The sequence below is a fragment of the Muscardinus avellanarius genome (assembly GCF_963383645.1).
Source record: "Muscardinus avellanarius genome assembly, chromosome: 20".
Taxonomy (NCBI): Eukaryota; Metazoa; Chordata; class Mammalia; order Rodentia; family Gliridae; genus Muscardinus; species Muscardinus avellanarius.
The window spans coordinates 8,595,056-8,613,488 of NC_137806.1; the positions used below are offsets into that span (position 1 = coordinate 8,595,056).

Genomic DNA, 18,433 nt, shown 5'->3' on the forward strand with positions numbered 1-18,433 from the left:
GAAAAAGAAAATTTAGGTTGAAGGCATTTTATTTCCACACAGACTTTCAATCAATAATTTCTATTATCAAAATCTTTTTTCAATGATCTCCTTTCCACCTATTTCTTTTGTATATATGTGCAATTTTTTTTCTTTTCTTTTTCTTTTTTTTTTTTTTTTTTTAGTACCAGGGATTGAATCCAGAGGCATTCTACCTCCAAGCCAATCTCCAACTCTCTTTTAATTTTGAAACAAGGTCTCGCTAGGGTGCTCAGAGTCTCACTACTTGCTGAGGCTGTCCTCAAACCTGCGCTCCTCCTATCTCCGTCTCCCAAGCACTGAGATTACAGGCCTGGGCCCGACTTGTACAAATGTTTTGGAATGGTGTTGTCTGATGGCTTTATTTCACCCAACCTGAAACCAAACCTCATTATTTGAAGTCTCACACATTTCTATCCAGATTACATTTTTCTGGGCTAAATGTTTTTGCTTTGTTTTGTGGTACTGAGGATGCCCAAGGGTATTCTCCTTGTGGGCTACACTCCCAGACTTATTTTATTTTTTATTTTGAAACAGGGTCTTGCTAAATTGCTGAGAGCCTCACTAAGTTGCTGAGGCTGGCTTCAGACCTGCAATCTTCCTGTCTCGGCCTCCCAAGCGCGGGGATGACAAGCGTGGGCCGCCACACCTGGCTTAGGTGGTCTTTATACCGACTGTATGTGGATCTAGTCATAGGCAGTCTCGCCCTCCCCACCCCAGGAAGAGCTGGCGTGCATTCTCGAGAGCCTGCTGTGGCAGCCTTCTCAGCTGTCACAAAGCCCTTCCCACGTGGCCCCCAGGCCAGCAGGGGAATGCCACCACATGCCCCTTCCACTCTCCCTCCTATCCCCGCAGCCACGCAGTCCTTGTCCTGCTGTATCTACCAGAGAGTTCTAGAGCAAGTTTCACAGAGGGGGAGAGGAGACTGCAGTGCCAACCTAGAAAAAATTTTTCAACAATCACTGCTATAATTCTTCAAAAACCTCAACAAACAACAAATGAAAACCACGGCAGGCTGGTTATAGACATACATCCAGGCATCTCATATTGCAGAAAAGGTTATTTTGTATTTGCATACTATGTAAGGTCAGAGGCTTTGCACCAGTAGAAATTAGTATAAATTAGGTTTACCAGTCTAGCCTCCGCAGTACCATCTAAGACCTAATAACTACGGAAGCCAGCAGTCTACTTGCTCCGGAGGAGCTACTGCGCTGAGCACAGCTCGGCCGCCCTGGCTGCGCAGTCTCACCCGTCACAGTGCTCCCTGGCAGAGGCGGAGGCAGAGGAGGCGCTGGCGGGGCTCCAGGAGGAGGGCCGGAAATGTTCTCTAGCAAAATAGTTTATAATTCAGGTCAGAGCACAAGAAAAGAGAACGAAACACTCTGAAGCAGCAGGAAAATACAATATATTGGAAGGAAGAAAAAAAGAAAATGAGACACCCATATGTAAAGCTTGTTCAAATGAAAAAGAACTGTGCTAGGCAAAAAGGCCACTGAGTTTTTAACTATTAACTATAAAATATGAGTGCTTGAATGAAGTAGGTTTCCCTCCTTCAATAATATGCTTAAGAAGCTAAAAAATTTTCCCCTCACATTCTTCATTATTATATTTAATTTTAAAATGTACATCTTGACACTATAAAAACCCTCCATTTATTAAAAATCGAGGGGCTAATTAAACGCTCTCCAAAGACATCTTAAATTTGTGTACCTCCTAAGAAGCAAAGAGCTTTTCCTACTTTAATCTCGTGTACATTCACTGCACATCACTGAAATATATACTGATGTCAGACACAATTACAGAGAGTCACAGAGCTGCAAAGACCACAGGCGGAACAGCAGCCCAGAAGGTGGCATCAAGACCTTCGAACACAGTTCACCGTGCTCACCACCCTTCAGCTGGCATCAGACAATACTCACTGCTATTGCAATGTCATCTTGCCGAGTGCTCAAGACAAGCATACTAAGGCAAGAGGGTCCAAGAGCCATGTAACAAAGCCGTGTGTGTAAGGAGGAAGCTGGTAAAACCCTCAGACTTTGTGAAAATGAGTCTAGAATACTGTTAAATTTGTAACTAGCCTTTCTTCTAGCATAACCATGAAGTGAATAAATGATAAATCTAATATGACCACGTCATCTCCGCCTCGCGAGCGCGTACTGCGTACCTGGCCCCACCGTGGGCGGGGACGGCGTGGGCACCGCGATCGGGAGGCCGGCGCTGCTGCCCCCGCTGTTCTCACGACTTCCGCTGCCGCCACTGCTGCCGCTGCAGAGAAGAAAGGGACAGGGGTGAAGCCAGCCCACGGATCACCCCCACTGTAAGCCTGGAGGGGTGGCCCGTGCCTATGGTCCCAGCTAACCCAGCCACCTGGAAGGCTAAGCAGGAGGATCGCTGAGTCCAGGAGTTCAGGCCCAGCCTGGGCAACAAGGTAAGACATGCCGGGTGTGGTGGCGCAGGCTTATAATCCCTGCACTTGGGAGACGGAGACAGGAGGATCGCGCAGGTTCAAAGCCAGCCGTGCTGGCTTAAGGCACCCTGTTTCAAAATAAAAAGTATAAAATAGGTCGAGGAGTGTAGAAGGGCTTCCAGGAAGCCCAGTACCACCAAAAAAAAAACAAGGTAAGACACTGACTCAAATGCCGGACGTGGTGGCGCACGCTTGTAATCCCAGCATTTGGGAGGCTGAGACCTGGAAGATCGCGGTTCGCGGACAGCCTCAGCTACTTAGGCCCTCTGCAACTCAGTGAGACCTGGTTTCAAAATAAAGAATACAAATTAGGGCAGGGGGTGTAGCTCGGAGGTTGAATGCCCCTGAGTTCTATCCCCAAACCCAAGAAGGAAAAAAAAAAAAAAAAAAGACACTGACTCAAAAAAGAGAGAAGATAAAGTAACCCCGCCGCAAGGCCACTAGCGACTCTCTTTATGATGCAGGTATGTACATGCACAAGAAAGTCTGTGTATTTATTTCTTTATTTTGGTGGTGCTGGGGATTGAACCCAGGGGATTCTACCTCCAGGTTATATCCCCAGCCTTATTTTTCTTTTTTTTTGAAACAGGGTCTTGTTAGGTTAATGAGGGTCTCACTACTTGCTGATATTGTCCGCAAACCTGTGGTTTTTCTACCTCAGCCTCCCAAGTGCCGGGATTACAGGTGTGCACCCACACTCAGCTCCACAAGAAAAGTTTTAAACGGTTCATTGTAAGCATTCACTGTATATACCTGATGTGGTTCTAGTGTTTCATTCTAGTTTTTCAACATCTGAAGCCAACATAGTAATACAGTACTCAGAACTCTCTCTTTTGAGAAATGTATGACCAATAAAATACCTTAGTCTAGTAAGTTGACAAGTGTGTGTGCTTGCTTATTTTGTGGTACTGCAGATTGAACCAGGGACATTCTACCTCCAAGCTACAGCCCCAATCCTATTTTTATTTTGAAACAGGGCGTCGCTAAACTGCAGAAGCTGGCCACGAACCTGTGATCCTCCTGTCTCAGCCTCCCAAGTACTGGGATTGCAGGTGCGCACCACCACACCCAGCAGGCATGTGTATTTAAAATTTATAAAGAGCAATGAGAAAGGCAGGCAAGAATCGCGTTGTTGTGGAACTTGTAGTTAAGCGTAGGGTTCGGTGGAAGAGATTTCCCTAACATGAGGAACGTCACAGGTCGGACCCCCAGCACTGCAAGAAGTGTAATGGACCCTAGAAAAAAGAATGTGTAAGATGCTAGAGATCCTGGTCTGAAATAATATAAAAAGACTGTAAACTGGGTGTGACGGCACACGCCTGTAATCCCAGTGCTTAGGAGGACGACACTGGAGGATCACAGGTTCACAGCCAGCATTAGCAAGGCCCTCAGCAACTTAGTGAAACCCTGTCTCACCATTAAAAAGGGCTGAGAGTGTAGCTCAGAGGCAGAGTGCTGCTGGGTTCAATTCACACACACACACACACACACACACACACACACACACACACACACACACAGAGTATACTTTCATCATCAAGATTCTAGAACAGTTATTGCTAAATAAACTCACAGTAACTCCCTATTACTGCACTTCCTATGGCTCTACTGTCCTTTTAGCTATGAGACCTGGCACCACCTCGGTGTTTTTAGTAAAATATAAGATCCTACGCTATCCAGATGTATATGTTTTGTGGTACTGGGAATCGAGCCCAGGGGCATTCTACTACTGAGCTACGCCCAGCCCTATTTAATTTTTATTTGAAAACAGGATCTCACTAGGTTGATGCAAGCCTCACTTCTTGCTGAGACAGTTCTCGAACCTATAATTCTCCTGTGTCAGCCTCCCAAGTATGGAGATTGATTACATGTATGTGCCACCACTCTTGGCTTTTTGGCTGACTTCTTTACTTCTTTTTTTTTTTTTGGTCTTTTTGGAACTAGGGATCAAATAAGGGCATTGTGCCTGCAAAGTGAGTGCTTTGCTAAGGTACGTCCCAGCCTCAAGTATTTATAATAATGTATGCACACACACATCACACATACATGTGTGATGACATATATAAGTGCGCATACAGCTTGAAGCTCCACATTCTGATTGGCTGGCTGGCCGGCTGGTTTTTGAGACAAGGTCTCACTCTGTAGCCTAGAATGCCCTTGAACTTCTGCACTCAAGTGACGCTGCTGCCTCAGCCTCCCAAGTAGCTGGGAGGACAGGCACAGCCACCTCACCCAGCTCATATTATCTTTTAAAATCAACAACATTTGCTCAATAAGCTCGAAAACACAAAAGGCAAGGGCTTTCAGTGCCTGAAGAAGATTTTCCATTTCTCACAAAATCTACAGATTGTTGTGTTAATGGATTGAGAAAAAAATGCCCCTGATATGACCAAATAGCTTAGTCCCTGCTAGATCCCACAAGCCCAGCGACTAGCACTGGGCTTTGTGCCACACGCATCGCGGACACACGACTATTTCTGCACTTACGAAGTTCCTCTACAATGACTAGCTCACGTCTAGAAAACAGGGGTTGGCAAATTACGGCCCGTGTGCTAAAACTGGCCAACTTCCTGATTTTTGCCTGTGAGCTAAGAACATATTTCACGTTTTTAAATAGTTGGAAAAAATAAAAAGGAGTATTTTGCAACACATTAATATTATATGAAATTCCACTTTCGGTGCTATAAATAAAGCTGTACTGCAGCACAAAGCCGCACTTGCTCATTTACATACTGCCTAGAGCTGCCTTCGTGCCACATGACAAAACCCAGTAGTCACAAAGACCACGTGGCCTGCAGACCTTAAAACGCTGACAATCTGGCAGTTTATAGGAACGCTTGTTGACCTTGTTCTAACAGAATCAACTCCTAAAATAAAGAGCTTTCTCTTACTGGTGCTGGGATTAAACCCAGGGGATCCTACCACCAAGCTACATCCACAGCCCTTTTATTTGCTGTTTTGAAACAGAGTCTCACTAGGTTCCTGAGAGTCCTGATACACTGCTGAGGCTGTGCTCAAACCTGCAGTCCTTCTGCTTCAGCCTCCCAAGTACTGGATGACGGCCTGTACCCGGCTCCAATGAAGTAACTCATAACAAGTTTTTTGTTTTTGTTTTCTGTGGCACTGCGAATGCAATCCAAGGGCATTCTACCTCCGGGCAACACCTCCAGACCCATTTAATATTTTATCTGGAAACAGGGTCTCACAAAGCTGCTACGGCTGGCTTCAAGCTTGCAATCGTCCTGTCTCAGCCTCCCAAGTACTCGGGTTACGAGCGTGCATCACCACGCCCACATAATAACTAGTTTTTAAACATGATTAAAGTAATGTTGCTTCCACTATAGAAGAAAACCATGCTTTAACCCAATAATCCAATAAAAACAAACAAAAATAACGTATCTATATGCTAGCAATACAGCAGTGTATTTACAATGTCAGCAAAACAGCAATCAATAGTAATTACCTAGCATTTAAACAGTCTGGTATGCCCTATTTAGCTGTGTGAGGTGGTGCGCTTGTAATCCCAGTACTTGGGAGGCTGAGACTGGAGGACAAAGAATATTTTGTTTCTAAAATAAAGAATAAAAAGCAGGGCATGGTGGTGCACGCTTGCAATCCCAGCACTTGGGAGGCTGAGACAGACAAGAGGATCATACAGGTTCGAAGCCAGCCTCAGCTACTTAGTGAGGTTCTCAGCAACTTAGTGAGACCTTGTTTCCAAATAAAGTATAAAATAGGTCTGGGAGTATAGCCTGGAGGTTAGAAAAGCCCCTGGATTCCACTTCCAGTACAAGAAAGAAAGAAGAAAGAAAGGAAGAAAGGAAGGGTATTCAAAATTAAAGTGGCTACTTACAAAAAAAAAGAAAGTAGAGGGAATAACTGGGAAACAGCAAATAACTGGGGATTTCTGAGTTATTGGTAATGTTTCATTTTCTGATCTGGGTGATGGTTACATCAAAGTTCAATTTTAACTAACCCACAAAATATATACTTTGCAGGATATCTTATGGTTCTATAACTAAGTTTTTAAAAACCTAGGTAGTTGATTTCTAGCACCTTTTTTTTATAATGCATACACACATTCTAGTATATCAACTCTGTTAAGAAATTCTTCCTCAGAAGTAAGCAAAATCTTATTTCCTCCAATCTCTTAGTTTGAAGGATGTATAATTTCTATGGCATTAACCTTTTGTCTAAACAGACTTAAAAGTGGTTGCCCTGCAAGGGGGTACTGCACTGGGCTCTTGGTCCCCAGCATGCTAAGCACGCCTTCTACCACTGAACTACATACAGCCCCCAACCCACCTTGTGCCTCTCTGCAAAACCACTTAGAAACAACCTTCAGCTTCAGTTCAAATATACATCTTCATCTCTGTCTGTTGATAGTACAAATTTTTAAAAACTACAAAATCAGAATTATTTACACACATTTATGGGGACATACTTTTACATGGAACATTAGTGCAAGAGTCTGTCCCAGCAGCAACACACACTTGTCAGACGTTCAGGCGCTCAAGCGAGGGCTCACCTGTGCGTCCGCGGCCTCTGGTTTAAGGACGCCGTCCTGCCTGGGCTGTGCTGACTTCCAAGCCTAGCAGGGCTGGTCATGTAGTCATTAGGAACCGTTGGGGGCTTGACGGGCTCCAGGGTCTTATAAGGAGTGTTCCGTCTAAAGAAGAATACAGAAAGGAATAAAGAATAAGAAAGATAAAGTAGTATGTCCACTCCAAATTTGCCACTGTCCCTTTGTGACTATGTATAACAGAATATTTTAAATCAAATAAAATAATTTGTAATTTTAAAATATTCTAAACTAAGGTATATGAATTTTGTCACTTTAACACAAAAACTAAAATTTGCTACTTTTTCTTAGGAAAAACTACAGGAAGAATAATTTAAAGTTCTAAACTTAGGTCTAAAAATAACTGTTATAAAGCTAGGCATGGTGGCGCATGCTGGTACTCCCAGTACTTAGGAGGCTGAGATAGGATCACAGGTCCGCGGCCAGCCTCAGATACTTGGCCAGGCCCTCTGCAACTCAGAGCCTGTTTCAAAATAAAGAAAAAAATAGGGCTGGGCTATAGATCAGAGGTAGAATACCTTTGGGTTCAATCCCCAGTACCGCAAAGAAATTTAAAAATTAAATATTAAAATAATTGTTATGATTTTTAATACTTAAAGATATAAAACACTGAAATGTATTTTATTCCCAGTTCATTCACTAACAAGCCATTATCCTTTACAAAGCAAGCTAAATACCTCTTTTGCAATCTATTTCTATCGCAATACAGGAATATACAGAAGTGTGTTGATTCTAGACGTAAAACCATTAAATTCTCAATAAGTAATCTTTACTTTTCTGTTTAATAGCATGACATGTTTCTTTTAGGAGCAGAGGAGTTACATAATAAAAATGGAAACTAAGATCCTATTTATTTAATTTATTGGTATTGAAGATGGAACCCAGGGGCATTCTACCTCCGAGCTACACCCCCAGCCCTATTTTTTATTCTTTATTTTGAAGCAGGGTCTCACTGAGTTGCAGAGGGCCTCACGAAGTAGCTGAGGCTGGCCGCGAACCGCGATCCTCCAGTCTCAGCCTCCTGAATGCTGGGATATAAGCATGCGCCACCACACCCAGCCAAGATCCTCTTTAAAAAGTTAACTGTTAACCCTTCCATGAAAACAAAACATCTAATATAATGTTACCTGCAATGGAGGATAATCTTTCAGAGGTGTCTCGGCAAGTGCTGAATACATCTAGCACTCTGAGACCCTCATTGGAGGGAGACGCTGCCCTTTCCTTTTCTGCCCTTCCAATGGCTCTCCCCTGAGGACCCCTAGAGTGAAGGGCGCTGATGGCCAGCCAAGCACAGCAGCAGTTCCCTTAAGAGTCTGGAAGTTTCAGGTGCCATGTGATAGAAGATGCAGAAGAGCTGCAGGCTGCTGAGCCAAACTATGCAACACAGACGACTTCTAACACTGTAAGCACACGGAGGGCACACAGACACACAGGGAACCCTCTGCTCAGTCCTGTTGAGGTTATGTCAGATTAAGAGCTAATGAAAAATTAAAGACAAAATAAATGTTGCTTGTTTGCAACAAAGAATACCAAAGAAGTGTTCCAGTACAGACTCCTGTAGGAAACATTATTAATCAGACAGGTTCATTTGGGATTCTGTCCAAGGAAATGAGACCCCAAATCAATTAGTGAGGGAAGTGTCACAGGAGAGCATCCCAACACGAAGGTCCAGATGCCGAGATCACAGAACGTCTCGTCTTTTAGTGAACCACCCTTTGCAGCGCGCGCTCAGCCTTACCCTAGCGTCCCCCGGCCTGACGTGGGGGGGCTTGGCGGCTTCTGAGTGGGAGGGTTTGTTCTCGACAGCGTGCCAGTTCTTGCAGGCTGGTTATTTCCATGCTAAAATGTGGAAAGAAGAGCTTTTATTTTTATATCAAACTGTTCTCTCGGTGTTTTAATACCGCGTATTATTTTTTTAATATCAGAATGTGAAGAAAGGATTCCCAGACAATTTTAATAAAGACTTTGGTACTATAAATTTTATCTTAATTTCTTTTTGTACTTGGGATTGAACCCAGGGACATTTTACCTCCAAGCTCTACCCCCAGTTTTTTTATTTTCAAACAGGGTCTCAAAAGGTTGATGAGAGTCTTACTACTTGCTTGAGCTGCTATCAAACCTGTGATCCTCCTGTCTCAGCCTCCCAAGTACTAGGATTACAGGCCTGCACCGCCACGCCCAGCTGGTGCTACCTTTTTGAAAAAATCATAGAACCCCTGCACTCATTCCTTCCTATTATTTTGTGCCATTCACATCAATTTATGGCAAAAACTGATGAGATTATTGGCTATTATATATTATTTTATTGTTAAATATTTTCACTAAAATCAAACTTATCTGTACTCCAGTAATGAGTTTTTTAAATTTCTGAAATGTGTACATAAACTGCAGATCTCACTGTCGGTCTGCTAAAATACCCATCTGAAAAATCATATACCTAACAATTCAGTATCAAAGTCGCGTGCGATGTCTGGGAAACCTCACTGTAAGTCAATGACAGCAAGGTGACTATCCACAAATGAGCAAAGCAGTAAGTGTTAGCAAGATTAATGTTCCTGGGTTGGTGCGAAGGCCAAGACGCCTCTGACACGCTGGCACAGCCAAGCTCAACGCTGCTGATTTGAACTGAGCTGGAGTATATTTAATCTACACAAATCCTACAGGGAAAAGCAGACAGACACGAGGAGGATTTTCAAATTTTAGTGACTCTGCAGCCTCTATCAATATAGAGGAAATATCGTGGATCAAATGATAAGTAGTATCTCTTACCTTGGCTTTTAGCCACTTTACGTTGGCAAAAAAAGGGGGGAAAAAGTAGAAATTAATTCTAGATAAGTTATATCTGATAGGACAGATTTACATTTATAGTTACTCACTTTGTGTTAATAAGCTTTTATCTGGCCACATTTCGAATATTTTGTAAAGAAACAGCTATAATTACTTGGGAACTATTCAAGTATTTCGCATTGTTTTTAAAAAATATACATTCATAAGGAAACCACCACTCAATTAAGTCAATCATACAAGCCTAATAATTTCTATTTATTTATTTATTTATTTATTTATTTATTTATTTATTTATTTGTGGTACTGGGGATGGAGCCCTTCTCTGGGCTACACTCCCAGACCTATTTTATATTTTTTATTTGGAAACAGGGTGTCTTAAGCCAGCGCGCGGCTGGCTTCGAACCTATGCAATCCTCCTGTCTCCGCCTCCCAAACACAGGGATTACAAGCGTGCGCCACCACGCCCGACAAGCCCAATAATTTCTTAAGTCAGAATTTTGTCCTGACAAACTAATCCAAAGGAGTCACACATTATTTAAAAAAAAAAAAACTTTGATTTCAATACAAATGCAGCAATTCATTAGCCTATAATGGCTAAAACTGTATTGGATAATTAATGTCCAAGTATGAATACTGATTACTTAAATAGTAGTATATAGCATTATTTTAAAAAACTATAAACTGCAAATGCTAAAATTCAGAATCACAGGTTGCTTCCAAATTCAGAAAGGACCTACCACCTCAATGCTTAAAAATAAAATGATCATGCAGCGTAAGTAGTCTAGCCACACTCTGGGGGATGGATACACAGGGAAATGCACACAGGAGAACCCTCTCATTTCTAGCTTGTGAACACAAAACCTGAGGCCGACACTAATACGAAGTTACAGGATGCTTTAGCTTTAAGCTTTTTTCTGAACCAATTTAGTCAAAATTCAAAAAAAAAAAGAGCTGCTGTGAGCTATGAAAGACAGCCAGCCTACACACACACAACAATGTGCAGCTGGTTTCTGCGGTGTATGGCTGTCACGTTCGCCTCGCATGTAACAATGTGCGAAGTCCTAAAGCGTCGCTCGTCATACTAAGCCATTACGGAAGAACAATCTTCCACCTCGAGTCCTGCGTCTTACAGCTATGGGGTCAAGTTTTTTCCATAACATCTGCCACTCTAAGTAGCAATCATTTTTCAGGTGACTGTAAAGGCAACATTAGAGGAAATCATTCCTTTCATATGGAGAAATTTGCTTTGTATTGTACATATTTTCACTATGCAATGTTGTGCCAGAAATTTTGTACTCCTTTCTGTTTGCTTAAAATGACATTGCTCCCTTTCATTAGAAAACAATGTCTGTAACCCTACCTGACCATTTCACACCTGGATCTAGGAAACTAAATGTAACTAACATTGTATCTTTGAGGATAAGATATAGTAATGTATATACTATGTTAGATGCACATACTGATTATAGCATATTACATATTAATACATAATCTCATGTGTGTGTTATTACAGAATGATAATTATCTTTAAATAAGCAAAATAAATCTAAATATGCTCACACATCTTCTCTCATTTGACTCAAGTTCAAGAACCTCCTCCCCCAAAAGAGAGTGGAGTGTGAAACTGGTAAAGAAAAGAATCTTGACTGGAGCTGGGCGTGGTGGTGACGCCTGTAATCCCAGTACTTGGGAGGCTGAGACAGGAGGATGGCAGGCTCAAGGACAGCCTCAGCAATAAACCATGTTATGTTTCAAAATAAAAATAAAATAGGACTGTGAATAGAGCTCAGAAGTAGAATGCCTCTGGATTCAATCCCCAGTAACAAAAACCAAGTAAGAATTAGACTAGGAAAACTGTGGTTGAACTCTGCTCCTCCGTAAGGGTCCCCTTTAGCGCTCTCTCAACCTCAGCAACCTCTATTAATGTGTTAGTATGTGTAAATGTGCTGAGGTTGGGGAGTACAAGAAGTGATCTCCATTTTTTTGTTTTATTTCCTTTCTTTCAGTACTGGGGAGCTACATCCCCGTCCTTTTATTTTGAGACAGGGGCTCACCATGTTGCCCAGGATGCCCTCAAACTCGTGGTCCTCCAACCTTACCCTCCGGAGTTGCTGGAATTACAAGCATGTACCACTAGGCTCAGCAATCTCAATAGCTTAACATACATTACTATAATCTCACAGCTAATAATGTTTTTTTGAACTTAAACAATTTTTTTAAATGTCCAATATGTATATTATGGTAGGAAGCATATGTCCAAATTTCAGCTTAGATTACGCTGTGTTCTGAAGAACACATAGATGATGTCATAGTTAATTTTCTTACCCAGAATTTCCTCTTAAAAGTCAAATTCATCTTCTATTCTTCTAAGTATTGTATTTTAAACACACAGTTATTAGTGGTGGGCTGTGATAATGGAGGATATGCACCTCTATTAAGGACAGCATTTTTTAGTGAATATTGTTTTGGTAGGAAGAAAACCAAGATGTGGCAAAAGGGAAGGGAGAGAAGTGCGTGAGTGAGTGACGTGTACAGATAAAATGTGCAAGTGTGTGTACGTGTGTCCTAAGATGACCAACAAGGATCTAAACAGTCAAAGTAGCCTCTTTTACGTCCATCTACAACCCTGGATAAAAAACACAGGAAACAACAAGCAGTCTCTATGTGTGGAAACTGTTCCAACTTGACATAATACTTCCATCATGAAATGAAGGAGAAATTGCAAAAGTATCGGAGAAGCACAGAATAAATTTCAGTGTTGCTGGCTATGCTCCTCACTCACCCAAGAACCCAAAAATGAAGAATGCAAATCCTGCAACAGCACTAGTCGGACCAACTAGTTAGAAAAACATTCAAGATGCTAGCTGACTCCTCAAAAATTATTATAAAGTGTTTGGAGCCAGGCATGGTGGTGCATGCCTGACCCCCAGTACTTGGCAGGCTGAGACAGAGGGAACGCAGGTTCAAAGGACAGCCTCGGTGCTGGGTGTGGCGGTGCACACTTGTAATCCCCGTGCTTGGGAGGCAGAAACAGGAGGACTGTGCAGGTTCGAAGCCAGCCGCACGCGCTGGCTTAGGAGACCCTGTTTCCAAATAAAAATGTAAAAATAGGTCTGGGAGTGTAGCCTGGAGGTAGAAGGGCTTCCAGGAACCCCAGTACCACCAAAAAAAAAAAAAAAGGACAGCCTCGGTGATGTGCTGAGACTCAACAACATATTGAGATCCTGTTTGAAAACAAAAAACCAAAATGGGCTGGTGGCATGGCTCAGAGGTAGAATGCCCCTGAGTTCAATCCCCAGTACCAAAAAACAAAACTTTTTTTAAGACTACAAACAAAATCAAAGAATGATTATAGAGGAAAGTTACTACCACATTTCAGAGAAATACTAAGCCCTACACCACATTTCAGATAAATAACATGCCCTGAACAGAGATGGCTACAGAATTTAGGTTATCCACACACTTGCAAAATGACACAGGAATACTAAAATCTGACAGACTGCTGGTACTCTTCGAATTTATCTAATTCTGCCATGCTTACAGATGCACACGGGCAAGAAAGCATCTCTCTCCTAAGAGACTTGTGCTTTTTTTTCCCCCAGGGGAGAACAAATGGCAAAATTTCATATAATTTTGATTTTTATAAGTTGCTAGGACTATATCCATATATACACGGGTACACAATCATCCATATACATTTAGAAATAAAAGAACAAACAGATTTATAATTTATTTTCTAAACTAATTTTGGAAAACATCTAGTTTTGTTGCTTTAATTTCTTTCTTGGGATGCTAGGGATTGAATCCAGGGGCATTCTACCTCCAAGCTACACCATTAGCCCAATTTTATTTTAACCAGGTCTCACTAGGTTGATGAGTCGCACTACTTGCTGAGACTGTCCTCAAAAATGTGTAACATCGCCACGCCCAGCTCAGTTTTTTTTTCAAGTTCTAATATCTTTCTAAGCATAGCTCCAAGCTTAAAATATGTAACTAATATTAAGTAAGTATTCCATGAAAATTATAATGCTAGTTAATGCTAGCTAAAGAGAATCTAAGTAAGAAAATGATCTTTACTGTCATTGTTCCTATCCAGACATATTTTACCATCATTTCCTACCCAAAATATTTATTACGTGTGCAAATTAGTTCACGTTAATGTAATATAAAATGCTTACCTTGACGCCATGGCCCACATCATCCAGGACTGTGTAGTCAATAGGTTTCCGAATATACCTTACAGGGCGCTCCATGTTTGCAGGCGCTATTATTTTGTGAGTTCTTGATGTATTCTTATTTGTTGTCAAAATACCAATTTCTCTTCGAGCCACTTTCTCCTTATGAATATCCACAGTCTATATTTCAAAGTCGAACAAAGCAAGAGAAGTATTATTTGGTAGCGTAAGTAATATATACAATGTCCCCGTACAGGCTGGACCATGAAAGTGCCACATGTCTGTTTTCCAGTGAACACTCTATCTTTACCTTCAAAATTAAGCAAATTATTTTCCTCAAGGTTCCAAGCAGAGAATACTTGGAAGTGATTAAAAACACAAACTAACAGATCTGATTCTAAAACAACTTGGAAAGAGAACAATTTGTTTCATAAAATCTTGAGATATGTGAAGCCGGGCGTGGTGGCGTAATCCCCGCGCTTGGGAGGCTGAGACAGGAGGATCATGCAGGTTCGAAGCCAGCCTCAGCTGGCTTAAGAGAGAGAGAGACCCTGTTTCCAAATAAAATATAAAATAGGTCTGAGAGTGTAGCCCGGAGGTAGAAGGCCCCTGGGTTCCATCCCCAGTACCACCAAAAAAGAAAAAAAAAGAAAAAAAAAAATCTTGAGATAGGTGAAAGGAGAAAGGGTCCTGCTCCGAGTAGCTTATTCAGTAAGCAAAGACTAAAAAGAAATCAGTGAACAACACAATGAGGTAAGTGCTACAGTGACACATGCACAAACTATTGAAATTACTATAAAGTTGTTGACAGCAAGGTACCTAACCCAGTTCAGAAGTTCAAGTAAAGGCCTTAAAGAGGAGCTATGTCAGCTGGACTTGGGGCAACACACCTATTACCCTAGTACTTGGGAGACTAAGACAAGAGATCACAAGTTCAAGGCCAGCCTCAGCAACTTAGTGAGACCTAGTGAGACCTCACTTCAAAACAAAAAAATAAAAAGGGCCAAGCCGGGTGTGGTGCGCAACATGTAATCCCAGCATTTGAGAATCTGAGATAGGAGGGAGGCTGAGATAGGAGGATCAATGAGGTTCGCGGCCAGCCTCGGCTACTACTTAGTGAGGCCCTTTGCGACTCAGTGAGACCCTGTTTCAAAATAAAGAATAAAAAATAAGACTAGGGGTGTAGCTCACAGGTGAAATGCCCCTGGGTTCCATCCCCAGTACCACAAAAATAAATAAATAAATAAATAAATAATAAAAAGGGCTGGGGGTGTAGCTCAGAGGCTGAACTCTCCTGGATTCAATAAGAAGACAGATATGGAAATTATTAAAGACAGAAAGAACCATGCAAGCTGCAGGCAAATACATTAAAAAATAATAATAAAGGCAAGGATTATATAAAATGTCAGCAAGCAGCCTATGTACTGTTGGGCATTGCCTACCCACTAATGACCTATGAAGTCACCCCCCAACCCCAGTACTGGGGATTGAAGCCATGGGTATTCTACCACTGATCTGTATCTCTAACCTTTTATTATTTTCAGATACCGTCTCAAGTTGCCAAAGCTGGCCTCAAACTTGCAATCCTCCCGCCTCAGCTTCCTTAGTCACTGGGATTACAAGCATGTGCCTCCCTACCCATTATATCAGGTTTAAAAAACAAAAGGCCCTTTGGAGGGCTGGGACGATATAGCTCAGTGGTGGAGAATGCTTGCCTACCACATGCAAGGACCTGGGTTCCATCCTTAGCAGCACAAAAAATGATAATATTAACCATAAAAATAAATTTAAAATATTTTTATTTAGTCATCAACATTTAAAAGCCCAAGGGCATTCGACCTCCGAGCTATACCCCCTGCCCTATTTTTTATTTTGAAACAGGGTCTCACTAAGTTGCGGAGGGCCTCACTCAATAGTAGCTGAGGCTGTCCATGAACCGCGATCCTCAGGCCTCACCCTCCCAAATGCTGGTTACAAGCGTGCGCCACCACGCCCGGCACATCTGTACTTTTTTAAAATCCCCAACAAGAGGTGCGGAGTGAAGGAAAAATGGCCAACAAGCTATGATAGACAAGGTGAAAAAAGGCCCAGGATTCCAAACTACACCAAAGGGAACCGAAGCAAGAGAGGAGCAAAGATCTGTCCATGAAAAGAAACGCTTGATGTCATGCCTAAAACAATTAAAATTCTAACATGGGCTGAGTTTGCAGCTCAGTGGCAAATCCCAAGTTTAGCATGCAAAAAGACCCTGGTTCAATCCCCCAGACCCACTCACCCCCACTCCCCCCAAAACAATTATAGATTATATTGTATATCATAAGAATCTTTTAATTAATTTGGAAAGAACTTGTAATTAAAAAAAATGTTATGCCAACCGGGCGTGTGTGTGGTGGTGCATGCCTGTAATCCCAGACCAACTCTCCTCCAGATGGAAATACTTGGGAGGCTGAGATAGGAGGTTCACGGGTTCTTGGCAAGCCTCAAAAAATTAGTGGGACCCTATTTTGTAGCTCAGAGGTAGAAAGCCCCTGGGTTCAGTTCCCAGGAGGACAACTCTGCAGGGGTGTCTAGCAATCCTGCAGTGGTGTGAGAAGTGGCACTAAGGCCCTTTGTTCTGGAGAGTTTCACAGTACAAGGTCTCAGAACACCTGTCTCCTGGGAGAGCTAGAGGCAGGCTTGTTTACCGCCAAATATAAGAAAGATAACGTAAGCCCCAGAACAAGGCCTGGCTTGACCCTCCCGGTAGTCAAGAGCCTGTGGGAATGGGCTGGTTACCTGGTACAAATGCTGACACTGGTTGCTAGCAATGCCCTAAATAAGGCTATCCTCTGTCTCTGCCCCAGGGGTCTCTTGTCTTCCAGCAGAACCCATGAAGTTGTGCAAGGCTCATCTGTTAGCTTAGAATCTCAGACCCTTCACAATTTTGGACAGTTTTGGCAATGAAAATATAATGCTGACAGAGACAAAAGTCTCCTAGTGACAGAATGAAAGGCTGATGGGCTGGAATTGGGAATGTTTATGAGGTGCTGGTAAATGGCCCCTCCACTTGACTGTCTGTTAATGAAGCAGAATTGAAGAGAGCATTTCAGGCCGAGTCCCAGGAAGTAGGTAGACTCAAAGACAACAGCCTGGACGATGATGTCCTAGTTACTGCCAACTCTCCTCCAGATGGAAGAACTTCACCAAGCTGACGATCAGCCTGGCAGGCCTGTCCCATGAACAGCTAGAACTAAGCTTTGTCTGGTGGAGCACGCACAGTTCTGTCCCTTTTCAGACAACGGAGATGCGTGTCTACACTGTGTGAAAAGCAAGAAACACTGCAGCTCCTGTGAGCAGAAGCAGAAAGTCTTCAGCTAATTTGTTTGGGAATATGCAGGGGTGAGGCACACTAATGCTGGTTAAATAATGGTAAAGCTAGTTATCTTTGTTCTTCTCCTTCTGCAGTCCATTTTGTCAACATTCAGTCCTCTAAAGACAACAGTAAAGGCCTCAGTATTTTTTTTTTAATGGTACAAGGGACTTAACCCAGGGGCATTCTACCTCCCAGCAACATTCCCAGCCCAATTTTATTTTTATTTGGAAACAGCGTCTCAACCAGGTTGAGGAGAGTCTCACTTCTTACTAAGGCTGTCCTCAAACCTGCGACTCTCCTGTCTCAGCCTCCCAAGTACTGGGATTACAAGCATGAGTCACCATGAGCAAGGCCTCAGCATATTCTGGTAGAGGGTCCTGCTACTACGAGAAAGCACTGGCCCTGCACAAGAAATGTTCCCAAGACAAACCCCATCCATCTATGGACTCTTGCTCTTGTGAACTGACACATTAAAATGTTTGTTTGTTTGGTGTGTGTGTGTGTGTGTGCGTGCGTGCGTGCGTGCGTGCGTGTGTGTGTGTGTGTGTGTGTGTGTGTTGTACTGGGGTTCCTGGAAGCCCTTCTACCTCCAGGCTACACTCCCAGATCTATTTTTTTATATTTTTATTTGGAAACAGGTTCTCTTAAGCCAGCACGGCTGGCTTCGAACATGCATGATCCTCCTGTCTCCGCCTCCCAAGCGCGGGGATTACAAGCGTGCGCCACCACGCCTGGCCTGAGATTAAAATGTTAATGAAGTTGATTCACTGGAAAATGAGAACCTAGCTCAAAGAACCTAGAAGATTCTTGCAGTCAGCTCTTATTGCCCTAGCCCTAGTATTGAAAATGGTCAAGAATGTAATAGATGTTACCTTGGTAAGATAGCAACAAATATCCCAGGTTATGGAGGACTCCTAAAAATAGTAATTCCAGTATGCAGATTAATCCCAAATTAACCAAAGGGTATAAAACATATCCCCTCTACCAGAAAGCAATGTGGCCAGTTGTTGACTCAAGTGTATTAGTTTTCTGTTTTGGGTTTTGTTGTTGTT

The 18,433-nt window shown here is 42.5% G+C and overlaps 1 protein-coding gene across 31 annotated transcripts in view; it reads right to left on the bottom strand.

Annotated features, from left to right (window-relative positions):
- ABI1 (abl interactor 1) overlaps window positions 1-18,433 on the bottom strand; it is a gene marked incomplete at both ends in the record, with an annotated part of 82,121 nt that overhangs the window by 14,499 nt on the left and 49,189 nt on the right. For 11 of the 31 annotated variants that reach the window (XM_080716965.1, XM_080716964.1, XM_080716957.1 and 8 more), the window contains 4 exons: window positions 2,183-2,283; window positions 7,014-7,154; window positions 8,806-8,906; window positions 14,033-14,209. In XM_080716965.1, the coding sequence (XP_080573091.1) occupies window positions 2,183-2,283; window positions 7,014-7,154; window positions 8,806-8,906; window positions 14,033-14,209 (520 nt within the window). Of the gene's footprint in view, window positions 1-1,267; window positions 1,346-2,182; window positions 2,284-7,013; window positions 7,155-8,805; window positions 8,907-9,836; window positions 9,852-14,032; window positions 14,210-18,433 lie in introns of all 31 variants that reach the window. The other 20 variants (XM_080716958.1, XM_080716967.1, XM_080716960.1 and 17 more) reach the window with 4 other exon arrangements.